General features: G+C 39.0%; 1 protein-coding gene across 1 annotated transcript in view; it reads right to left on the bottom strand.

Moving 5' to 3' along the window:
- LOC134793368 (cardioacceleratory peptide receptor-like) overlaps positions 1–13,053 on the bottom strand; it is a 182,374-nt gene that overhangs the window by 11,815 nt on the left and 157,506 nt on the right. The window contains exons 8-9 of the mRNA XM_063764930.1: positions 12,275–12,376; positions 10,137–10,317 (exon numbers count right to left, since the gene is read on the bottom strand). Of these exons, the coding sequence (XP_063621000.1) occupies positions 10,137–10,317; positions 12,275–12,376 (283 nt within the window). The remainder of the gene's footprint in view (positions 1–10,136; positions 10,318–12,274; positions 12,377–13,053) is intronic.

Here is a 13,053-nt window from a genome sequence, read left to right as displayed (position 1 = left end):
GAAATAATTCCAACATACCTCATCAGATTAGGTAAGAAGTAGTAGATAAAGGAATAAAGAAATAAATATCTATAAATAAATCATAGTTTTTGTATGGATATACCATACAAAAACTATGATTACCTAATCGATATAACATACAAATGCACATTTTCTTATATTGACCAGTTTTTTTGTAATATTGCTACGGTCATTACCTAAACTGTACACAACACAGTGGGTTTCCAATCTAGACAAGACAAATGCAAATATAGTTATTGTCAGCTTTAAAAAATACGATGCTAATCGCTTCGAACGAACTAATAATATTATGCTGTCTATGTAAGGATGTATTGGCTAGGTAGGTACAGACTACAGTCGACGTCAAAGATATGTTTACACTTTTGCACCTTACTCCTTTGTAATGTAAACATATCTTTGACGTCGACTGTACCTATTTCGGATTATTCCCACTACCAACAAGTTGTTACATTTAGTGTCCACAAAATATTTGGAGCCAAGGACCTAAAGATTTGTAATACCTATAACACAGAAAATGTTTCAGATGGAAAATCATTAATTCCAAAATTGAAGATGTAAGACGACTACACCCAGACATTGTCAAGATGGACCTCTTAGAAATAAAATGACAGTGGATTTTCGGCACATGATAAAAGTGCCAGATAGATATCTGAATGGCTTTTATAAAGAAGTGGAAGGATTAATAATAAAATATTCTGATTGAAGCAATTAATAATTTGACGTAGACTGTTGACATTTTTTTCTTCCCCCATGCCCATCCAAATCAACATTGTAGATATGATTGTAGAGTTAGATCAAGATAAGTCTGTAACGATTTTGATAGAACACGCAGTGTTATAACGCACATAATTTCATAGAAGTTTTTCAATTTTAAAATAACACTTGCACTGCGTGTGCTATCAAAATTGTTGCAGATTTATCTTGGTCTAACTTTTTTTACCTAATCATAATCAAAGATGCCAAAAGTAGGGATGATTAGCACTTTCACGCCAGGCGAACATGCGCACCAACGAAAATGTGCACATACGCCACTTGCGCACCATTGAACTGGCTCACTTCGTGTTCGTAAGGGCCCGTCTTTACGAAGTAGTAATAAGTCAAGTAGTTTATAATAATAAGTCAAGTAGTATTTTTACTGTTATCATTCACTTTAGTTTCTTGTTTTTATAAACTTACATAATATTAGGTAGGTATTACCTATAGGTAGAGAAGAGTCGTTGAATGTATGGGGCCCAATACACACAGTTGCAGTTGCATAGACTCTACACTGTTTTTGGTAACGTATTAATTACTATCAAAATAATGACGCGTTAGCGTAGCGTAATAGCGTTATCAAAATAAAATGTAATCTTGTAGTTTGTCTTCTATTTCGGTCAAACTTTTTGAACTTAAGTAGAACCAAAGATATATTATATTCTTGGTAGAACCCAATCCGCTTTAGGGCCTCACCTATCATTCAACTTCTCCTATACCTAATTGCGTGTGAATTATTTAATTTCACATTATATTTCGGTAATGGACCGAATAATTAAATTGGTTGACTCATTTAGCCGGCAGTAATCTAAAATCGTATGCAATTTTTTGCAAGGTCTAAAGAGGCCCTTACAATATAGATTCCAATATTCTACACCTCTATGGATACCTGAAAAAAAATATAACATTTAACGTATTTGACATGTACGTCATGTCGTAAAATATTGTTTATTATTTAAATTAAATTACATGCGAGGCTGTGCAAAGTCTTTGAAGCGTTGGAAGACAAGAAGCAGGTTGCAATGATTTGCCGGTACCTTTCCAAGGCGGTTGACGATGCGGCGGCAGATAGGCATATTGCTGACAAACTACTCCACTGTGTCAATTTGAGCACAGCTTCCTCACTGACATTCTGCAAGGCCGATCGCAAATCGTGGTAGGGGATGGGGGTCAAGTCAGGTCAGACCCGTTGGCTACACCCATAGGTGTCGCCCAGAGCTTGTCAGTATCTAACACATTTTTGTAACGACCTTCCAATTGCAGCCATTGCTATTCATATTTTACTTAATGTACCCGGGTGATGTTGCAGGTATTATATCAGCACCAAATATATGCAGTGAACCAGATGTCTCAGTGTTATAAGCGGCAATTGACGTGTCCAAAACGCACTTTCTGCATTTTTAAGTTGGACGTCGGACACCGAGGCTACTGAAGGTCCAAGCTGGCGGCATTAAGATGGAGAAGGTGGAGTTCACCTCATTATTTAGACTTTATTATAGTTAACATTTGGATTGGGGTTTCATGAACAACTCGAGCATTATTGTAAAAAAGTTAGAGTTTGAAGATTTATTACACGACCCAACAGTTGTTACGCAAGTAAGGCATTTTAGGAACAAATGAATCAAGGTTCTGATGATGGATGCCACGAGGGAACTCCTCAAATCTTAAAAACATAGGAACACATAGTAATATTAGATATAAGGTTTTAAGGACGATTTCATGTTTAGTGATTTGCCTATTCCTGTAAGTCTTTAGTAAGTAAGATGTTTATTTGCGCCACATTTGTGTAACATTTGCGCCAAGGACCAGTTCTATGATGGATTTCACAAGGAATCGAGGGGACTCCTCAAATCTTATAGTTTACATATAAGTAGTAACTATTTTATATTTTCATTAAAAAAGTAACATTTGATGAAGTGGGAGAGCTGATCTAGATCAAAACGGAACTCTTCAATGATATGAATTTCACGTTTAACTATATGTCTTATCCTATAAGTCTTTAGCAATTAAGAGGTTTGTAGTAACATTAGTGTCAAGGACCATTTCTGATGATGGATTCCACAAGGAATCGAGGGGACTCCTCTAATCTATTCCTGTAAGTCTTTAGCAAGTAAGATGTTTATAGTAACATTTGCGCCAAGGACCAGTTTCGATGATGGATTCCACAAGGAATCGAGGGGACTCCTCAAATCTTATAGGTTACATATAAGTAGTAACTATTGTATTTTCATTAAAAAAGTAACATTTGATGAAGTGGGACAGCTGATCTTGATCAAAACGGAACTCTTCAATGACATGAATTTCACGTTTAACGATATGTCTTATCCTATAAGTCTTTAGCAATTAAGATGTTTATAGTAACATTAGTGTCAAGGACCATTTCTGATGATGGATTCCACAAGGAATCGAGGGGACTCCTCTAATCTATTCCTGTAAGTTTTTAGCAAGTAAGAATGTTTATAGTAACATTTGTGTCAAGGACCACTTCTGATGATGGATTCCACAAGGAATCGAGGGGACTCCTCAAATCTATTCCTGTTAGTCTTTAGCAAGTAAGATGTTTATATTCAGCACATTTGCGCCAAGGACCAATTCTGATGATGGATTCCACAAGGAATCGGGACGACTCCTCAAATCACATAGGTTACATATAAGTAGTTACTTTTGGATTTTCATTAACACCTCAAGCATTTTTATCTAAAAAAGCTACATTTGATGAAGTGGGACAGCAGCTGATGTAGATCAAAATGGAACTCTTCAAGGACATGAATTTTACGTTTGGTGATATGACTTTTTCTGTAAGTCTTTAGCAAGTAAGATGTTTATAGGAATATTTTTGTCTAGGACGAGTTCTGATGAGCGAGTCAGGCCATTATTACACCTTTTGAATGAATCTAACCTAACTCAAAAAGTGAAATCACAAATGACTCTGCGTAACGTATTATATAATGTATCATTCAAACAGGAAGAGTACTCTGACGATGAGATGTCTTTTTCAGTAGGTAACAATTTTGCGAGATTTGGCATTTTAAGGTTATAAATTATAAGTTGTAGAAGACCGTACACAGTATAAAATTCCACCGTACCCTTCGTTTTTTGAAAATACTATACTTTCAATTTTGGTAGACCAACAATTCACTATGTGTCTCTTTTTTCATGCGGTGAAATCCCTTTCCGCCCGGAATGACAACGAGGCCCATCCAATCTAAAACCAAAAGTAAGTACTAAGTAAGTACGCAAGTTGTAGTAGGTATCCCTTCTTAGTAAAAGGACTGTGCTGTGAAAATATTTTTTTTTTTACCGAATTCTATATAAGGAGGTTATAAATTCGACCGGATCTTTATATGTTACCTAATCTCAACTGAGGGAACTCCTCGAATCTTATAGGCATAATGTACCGACTTTATTCACTGTCATCAAACCAAGCATTTCCATTCAAATAAATGCCATTTGATGAAGTTGAACTTACTATCAGGACTAGAGTAGAACTGTTCATATTTCACGTTTGGTGATTTATCTTCTTCGATAAGTTTTCTATGCAAGTAGCTTAAGGTTTTTAATGAACATTTGTGTCAAGGTTCAGCTTAGATGAGGGGTTCCATGAAAAATTGAACCACCCCACCACCACATCCCACCAGCTAACGAACGTAGTTGTGGGTTCAAGTACTACAGGACAGGAATTTTTCCACTTTTAGTTTATTTCTAAGCTTAATAGCATCGTTCGCAGACGTTACTGATTGATACAAAATTAACTTGAAGGAATTGTAATTGATCAAGCGTACGCGTACCCGAAGGATAAAACTGTTTAGTGACTTCACTGTTTGGCCAGACAGGAACGAGTCTTCCAAATTGCTGCGTCACTCATAAGAAATCATCATCATCATCATCATCATCTCAGCCATAAGACGTCCACTGCTGAACATAGGCCTCCCCCTTGGACCTCCATACGTGCCGGTTGGAAGCGACCCGCATCCAGCGTCTTCCGGCGACCTTAACATAAGAAATACCTAGTGGTAAAGTCACTAAGTAACTGAGTAGGTACATAGTAAAAAAATGTCTATAGGTACTTACTTACCCCATTGGAGACAAATGCTACCTAGCTACCCCACATGACGGTATATAAATAAAAAATGGAAAAATAAAATTATTAATCTTTAAAAAAAACTTCTAACATGTCAGGAAATAAGATATAAATTGTTATATTAGTTATAATTTCAGAGACTATATACGACAGTACAACAAGGATACATCGAAACAAGAAAAATCAAGCATAGTTCAAGAAAAATTCATATAATCATGTGTAGTACCTACCTACTTATGTTGAGTTGGTTAGATATATGTAAGGTTGAAAAATAAATCATAATGTGCACAGAATACAGAACCAATGGTTCGAACATTAAAACTATTAGTATATACGTATAGGTAGGTCGTACTACTTCTAGTAGGTAATATAATATTATTTCAATTATATTTCATTCATATGCATAGGTACCTATCCTATCAGGTACATTTTATTCATAGGTTCTGTATTCTTAATGTACATGAATTGTTTTAGTGTAATTATTGTATTAAATACTGTTGACTAACTGTCAACAGTATTTATCTATTGATACTTTTCTGTGATAGTAATCACAGAAGAAGATTTTAGGTCCTACGGTAGGACTTGGATTATAGTATTTACTACTTATGGACAAAGCGCGGGTGCACGGAGCAGGCGCACGCAAGGGGGTGCCATTTTGTGGGAAAAATCCATGTCATACTATTTTTTGCTAACCCGCTCACCCGCTCCGTGCAACCGCACCAGTAACTTACTGGCGGTCAGCGAACGCCCTTACGCTATGTACAGTCATCTGCAATAGTATGTTACTCTTCGAGGTCCGCAAAAATATGTGACACTCTTATGGCTCTACAAATAAAATTGTGTCATATATTTTTGCGGCTTTCGTTGTGTAACATATTATTGCAGGTACCTAACTAAATTCGTATGCGCGTTTGCGGGCCGGATGAGCGGATCCTCACGCTGCTTTGGTGTGCGAGTGAGACAGTCAGGCCAATTTGAACGTGCACTACATTTGAAAGTCCGATCGAAATAGACGCGTGAATTACAGCTAAGTGTTATGATTCCGATATTATTCTAATGTCGGTTTGACGTCAGGTGCACGTTCGAATTGGCCTAGTGCTAAGCCAGCGATAGACTGGGGATAGTGGTCCCAGCAGGACACCTGTCCGCCAGCGACGTCGGGTGAAATGCCGCGACATTGCCGGACTTCACCCGACGTCGCTGGCGACACTTGTTGTGGGACAATTGTCCCTAGTCTATCCATGGTCTATCCCTGGCTTTATGTACGTATACAGCGATATCCCTCGCTCGCACACCGGACCGGCGTGTGGTGTTAGTTCCCGATTCGCCGGATTCCTGTTTCGCCGGATTTACTTTAGGACGTCACAATCCGAATACCTACTTATATGAGAATCCGAGGAAAAAAGAATCCGGCGAATCAGGGACTAACCGCGTGTGGGGCATCTACCTAATGCAAGGCAGCCTCATTAGGAGCTTTTAGAGCGTCTGCTAGCTGGCGCGGATGCACGGAGCAGGTGGAATCGTAAGGTAAAATCCCAACTACGTCAGGCAGGTCATACCTACATTTTTCATTAACCCGCTCGCCCGCTCCGTGCACACGCCCAACGTTGCGGATTCCTTAATATACGATTCCCACCGACAGTAGTGGTCGGGTCGCGGCGTAGCGCATTTTCAATGTGCCTAAACATCATGTATGGCAGAAGCGATGGAGTTCGTCCGGAGCCGTCCACGTCCGCGAGGACCCGACCGGCTTAAGGCCGTTTAAATGTGAAACGCGCTCCGACTCCGCCCGTTCGATAGGAATCGTACTTAATCCGTGTCATGGTCCTTAGCTGAACCACCTTAGCTTTAACATAGATGACATCAAATAATTCTAAACTAGTCTATAATTTGATAGATATTTTTCTATTATTAACCTTTTAACCGCCAGCAATTTTTGATCGAGCGTGCTCGTGTCGCCACCGACAGTAATTGTACCACGCAGAGTAAGGTTGGCATAGTTACGGGAGTTATAAATGTGCTGTAAAAACCAAATCAGATCTTTGTCTTATTTATCAGACTGTGGCGAAATGAGCTGGATATGTAATGTCTTATATATCAGACTCTGGCGGTAAAGGGTTAATATTCATTAAGGCCTAATAATTATCCCAATAAGGCCTAGTTTCCCCTCTGGGTTGTAAGGTCAGATGGCAGTCACTTTCGTAAAAACTAGTGCCTACGTCAAATCATGGGATTAGTTGTCAAGCGGACCCCAGGTTCCCATGAGCCGTGGCAAAATGCCGGGATAACGCGAGGAAGAAGAGATATTAATATTCATTAAAGCTAAGGTGGTTCTGCTGGGGTGCATTACACCTTAGGATACCCCACACTCAGGCTTTCCTCATGGACCAACTACGTATGCAGAACTGGTAGTGCGATCAAAAATATGTATTCCTAATGGCACAACTACGCCCAACTGGCACAACTAAGCACAAATAATGTGCTCTCTAACCATTCTTTATAACACAACTACAGGCAAGACTCAAGAATAGGGGTTATTCGGGGACGGTTTAGAACGCAAAATGACTAGTGTAATATTTTGCCTATATCACTTTTAGCCTACATCGCGAACGGTCCAGAACGCAAAATGCCTACATCATTTTCGTCGTTTTATCTTTACGTTAGCGATGTCGACCTTTTCTGTGCCGTTGGCCTTCGGCCATTTGAAGATAACTAACGAACCTAACCTACCCTAGTGATATAAAAAAGTGGTCATTTTGCGTTCTAGACCGTCCGCGACTATACCAAGAATAGTTGTGTATTTGGAACTAAAATTAAATGACAGTAAACCAGTTGTATCTCTGGGAAGGATTTAGAAAAAAAAATCCTTATGGTACAACTAGTTGTGCATACGTAGTTGGTTCATGAGGAAAGCCTGCCCACACTAGCTTCTTTTGAGCATCGGCGTCTATATAGTCAGCGCTATGGAAAATGGCGCCGCTGCGCCGACGTTGCGTCGAGGAGCAGCCATAGAGTTGACTAGACGCCGACGCTCGGGAGACGCTAGTGTGTGGTGGCTCTTAATCCACCGCACGCGTCTGCGTCAGTTAGTGGTTAGTGGCGCTCATATACTGCCGCGGACGCATGCGACGGATTTTATCTACGTAGGTACACTCGCGTGCACCCGTGCCAGCTAGCGGACGCCCTTAGCGAACCTTTCGCAAATGATCCGAGATTGTCCCACTAGCCATTCCCAAATCTTGATGTACTTTTTCACACTTATTCCCAATGCTTGCTTTACGTTGAATTGTTGACTTGTCCTGCTAATATTTATGCGTGAAGAAAATGTATGTCGTGAAATATTTCTTAGTTTGCATGAAATAAATATATTATACTTGAAGTTTTGAAAGGTTTTATTTAATAATATATAATTATATATAGGTACTTATATTATTTATGTCATACAGCTACCATTTCATCGTGCTTTTTAAGGCAAACGAAAGAAACGCACCTTCGACTCGCGACGCAAACTCATAGGGCCAATACAGACGGACTACAAAGTAGGTACTGCAACCCGACTGCAATCTGTATGGGAACTGCACGCCGACTGCACGCCAACGTTGCAGTCGGCGTGCAGCTGCCTCCTATACAAGTTGCAGTCGGGTTGCAGTCCGTCTGTATCGGCTCTAATGTTTCACTACTTATATTTTCTTGAAGAGCGATAATTCAAGTACCTTGGACGCTAGATGAAATTGACGCCAATTTTTTTCCCTGATCATCTGCTTTTATCATGCTGACTTTAGGTTCTATAGACCACTAAGCCTGACCGCCAGGGTTATATCCCCACCGCGAACTTTGAAACTTATGTCTCGTTTATCTTGCTTTATCACTCGAATATGTAAGAGCAACAAAATGAGACAAATATAATGAAACTTACGATGTTCATGGTGACCTCTCGTTTTATTGTCAACGTTCCGATTTAAACAAACATATGAAGTCGTGAATTCTTAGTTCTCAGTGACATTTTTGAGCGTTTAAATGCGACTATGTGGATCCAGCATTTGCTGCTTATTTGGTTCTTCTATTGCACGCAAGATGTCAGTACTAGAGAGGTTTTGAAAATACATACTTAAGTTGTTTAGTACGACTTGATTATATACGAAAATATAAGAATAATATCAATAATTATTTACGAAATGCAATAACTTTATATTTCAGGCATGCGAAGTGATGTAAATAGTTAGAAAAGTAACCCTAGATGAGTGACATTTTTTAGTTCCAGTTTACGCCGCAGTGCATGATCATAATAATTAATAGTATCTTCCCTGGATACTTTCGGCCTTTGGTTTCATATAAGAAATTAATGCTAAAGTTAAATACCTTCCAAATAAGATATGTTTCATTTATGTATAAAAATAGTAAAATGCCCATTCTGCTACAAAAGCTCCATCTTGTGTCAGGTAGAACAATCAAAGCGGCATTTACCACAATTAAATAATTAATAAACTAGTTTTATCTCCGCCCCTGCAAGCATTTAAGTGCGAGTCTACTTTTCTAAAAATACCTTATAAAAATGGCTTTTAATTGTTATATATGGCTTGCGTATACAAGCAAGCTTAAGTGTTTAATTACAGTTTTTTTAATTCAAGCATATGTTTTATCAATTAATTCCAGCCCTTTACGTACTTAAACGTAGGTATTGGTATACAGAAGTGTAGAATTTTTCATGTTCTTTCATATAACACACCTAACAACTAGCTACATAACAAGTATATTGTAAAAAACCGGTTTGTATGCGTCACTCTTTTTTTTAAATAGCTCAGTCCCTGCAAGTTATCCAAAGTTGGTGTCATACAATAAAATAATGCTATGTGTAAGCCCTTTCAAACGAGATACGTCTCAATAGTATACATCCATGGGACAAATTGCCCATTCTCCTTTGAAACAGTTATTTTCCTATTAAAGTCAAAAGAACACTGACTTTATTTTTAATTTACTTATTTGCACAACACGAAGTAAAAAGTACAAAAGGAAGGTTTCGAGTACAAATAACAATATCTGGGAGACCGAGATTTGCTCGGAAAACATATAAAAACTCAATAAATGCTCGTTTTCCCAGAGATAAGACCTAGCTAGATCGATCTTTCGCCCCCGGAAACCCCCATATAGCAAATTTCATCAAAATCGTTAGAGCCGTTTCCGAGATCCCCGAAATATATAATTATACAAGAATTGCTCGTTTAAAGGTATTAGATAAAAAGATTCGTGAAATAGCACACGTATATAATATTACCAATATTACCTAAGACTCATATAGATGTGAGGCGAAAACATGCAGCATATCAATGGGTTGGCAGCTGAATTAAGTGGCGCCAAGCTCTGGATCAGCGTGGCAATGGCCATGCTGGTCTGCGTCTGCGGGATGAAGTGGTACACCTGCAGCAGGTCAAAGCCGATGTACGGGAGCCAGCAGAGGACGAATACTGAAAGAAATTATCCCATTACGATTTAGGAGTGCGGAAAATAGGAAATTCGAAACGAGTGGCTATAAACTCCCTTCGGTCGTGTTTTAGATAAATCAACACGAGTTGCGTATTACCTATTTGCACATGTATTTAAACAACGGTTTACAGTACATAGAGTGCTACTTTACCACCCTAGTGCGGTAACTAGCACTCACTATACGTGCGTATGTCGAAAACGTAAAGGGCCATTATGTACTGTAAAACGTTGTACAATACACGTGCGAAAAAATAATTCGCAACTCGTGTCGATTTAAAACACTCCCAATAGGGATAGTTTACAAATTACATTATTATGCGCTTATGAACATCAAATAAAGCTACGCCGGCTCTAATCCTCGAGAAGATTTAATTCCCTCCTAAATTGGAGTATCCCAATATGGGAGCGGCAAGAAACTCGGCTGATGACAAGTAAATAGGTAAAAAAATCTAGAGGTACTTTTTTATCTCCCTTTTCGAAACTTGGGGATTTTTTTGACCGATGATGTCATATTTTTGAATGATAAGTCCCAAGCCGATACAAAAAGCGAGATTAAAATATTTGGGCAAAAAAATAATAATTGAAAACTGTAGGTATATACTTAGTAACGTGATATGAATACGTGCAAACATTAAAAATAACTAAATAACATAATCCAAATATAATTCAACTATCATTCTAATGAACGAATGAATGACGTTTGAATTGGTCTGTATGTTTTAATTTAACTTTAATATTTCAGCAACAAATAAATAAACCAGAATGAAATCAAGATGTTCACTCAATCCGTAGTTCTAAAAATATTTGAACTTGAAATTTTGGTCATAAACCATTATTACTAAACTCGTAATATTTAATAAATATTAAATGCAAATGCTGCCAATTTTCAACCGGTACACCACAGGAAACTATAAAAAACGATTTGGCAAACTTTAAAAAACAGATGTAACTCGTTAAATTTGTATCACTTAAAAATGTTGTCAAGGGTGAAACCGGATCCAGATACGAATAAAAACGGGACAAGTGCGATTCGGACTCGCCCACCGAGGGTTCCGTACTTTTTAGGGTTCCGTACCCAAAGGGTAAAAACGGGACCCTATTACTAAGACTCCGCTGTCCGTCCGTCCGTCTGTCACCAGGCTGTATCTCATGAACCGTTAGCTAGGCAGTTGAAATTTTCACAGATGATGTATTTCTGTTGCCGCTATAACAACAAATACTAAAAATAGCTAGCTATCACGGTTCATGAGATACAGGCTGGTGACAGACAGACAGTCAGACGGACGGACAGTGGAGTCTTTCCCGTTTTTAGCATTTGGGTACGAAACCCTAAAAAGTATCTTAATAGATTTCATTTTTGGTTTCCCCGTAGTGAAGAGTTCTTCAAGGTTTTGCCTATGATGGATTTTGTAATTATATTTAGCACTAATTTTATTGGGTTTGCTGTCACTTAGAGTTTCGACAGACAGTTCGATCAATCAGATGCCTGCCTGTCAATGACAGAGCTTAATGTGATGAACTGTAAAAACGCGTCACCTTAGTAAAGAAACGTATGGGCGAAGGGTATATTTTTTCACGAATTACATATCGGTCGCATGTATGATCAGTAAGCCAGCAATAATGTAAGTCAGAAAATGGGAAGCGGGCACCGTCGCCCGCGGACAAAAGCAACGTCGGAGCCTTTTATACGTTGCCGACCCTTGAGAACTCTAAATACAGCGGGTATTGAAGAATCCATTTTTGAGATTTGGGATTACGATCCCAAAATCATGTAGGGTCAAGGAGAGAACAGTCAGTAGAAAAAGGCCGGGTACAGTGGCTCACTCAACCTAATTTCAACACGAGAGACGCGATAATTGGACGACTGAGCCACTGTTCGTGCTGAGCCACTGTTTCCGCCTTGACCCTAGGTATTTATAAATAAAATAAGATCCTCACCGAAAACGATGACAAAGGTCATCTTGACGCTTTTAATCTTGGCTCTGGGTATGAGGCCTCGTGAGCTGGCGCGCCTGGAATCTGGGTCACCCTCCGCGTGTCCTGTAAATATAATGATTATCATCATCATCATCATCATCATCATCATCATCATCATCATCATCATCATCATCATCATCATCATCATCATCATCATCATCATCATCATCATCATCATCATCATCATCATCATCATCATCATCATATCAGCCAGAGGACGTCCACTGCTGGACATAGGCCTCCCCCAAAGAGTGCCACAATGACCGGTCTTGCGCCACCAGCATCCAGCGGACTCCCGCGACCTTTACCATCAGGTCGTCAGTCCACCTTGTGGGGGGTCTACCCACGCTGCACCTTCCGGTACGTTAATATAATACGGATATTAAATTTATTATAATACAGAAATTGAATTGACTGATTGCTTTTTTCCTGAAGAAAGGCCAGGTCAAGAGCACCCTAATCTGGCGAGCGTGTATGACGAATGTTACGAAAATGAATGAAGCGAAAGAGGTATGTCAGGATCGTAGCAAGTGGAAATCCGTGGTATCTGCCTACCCCTCCGGGAAAAAGGCGTGATTATCAAAACCAGTTCAAAACCGTAATAAATTGTCAAATCTGAATTAGGCTTCACAGCAATATCCTTTTGACCACACCAGCTCGGAGAGGCTTACTTTGCACTACAAAAACTGATAGCTAAGTTGCATTTTATTCACATGTGAGGCAAAGTAATCAAATGCAAA

The sequence above is a fragment of the Cydia splendana genome, chromosome 9 (genome assembly GCF_910591565.1).
Source record: "Cydia splendana chromosome 9, ilCydSple1.2, whole genome shotgun sequence".
Lineage (NCBI taxonomy): Eukaryota > Metazoa > Arthropoda > Insecta > Lepidoptera > Tortricidae > Cydia > Cydia splendana.
Note: the sequence above shows the minus strand (reverse complement) of the source record. Positions and strands in the feature narration are given on the sequence as shown.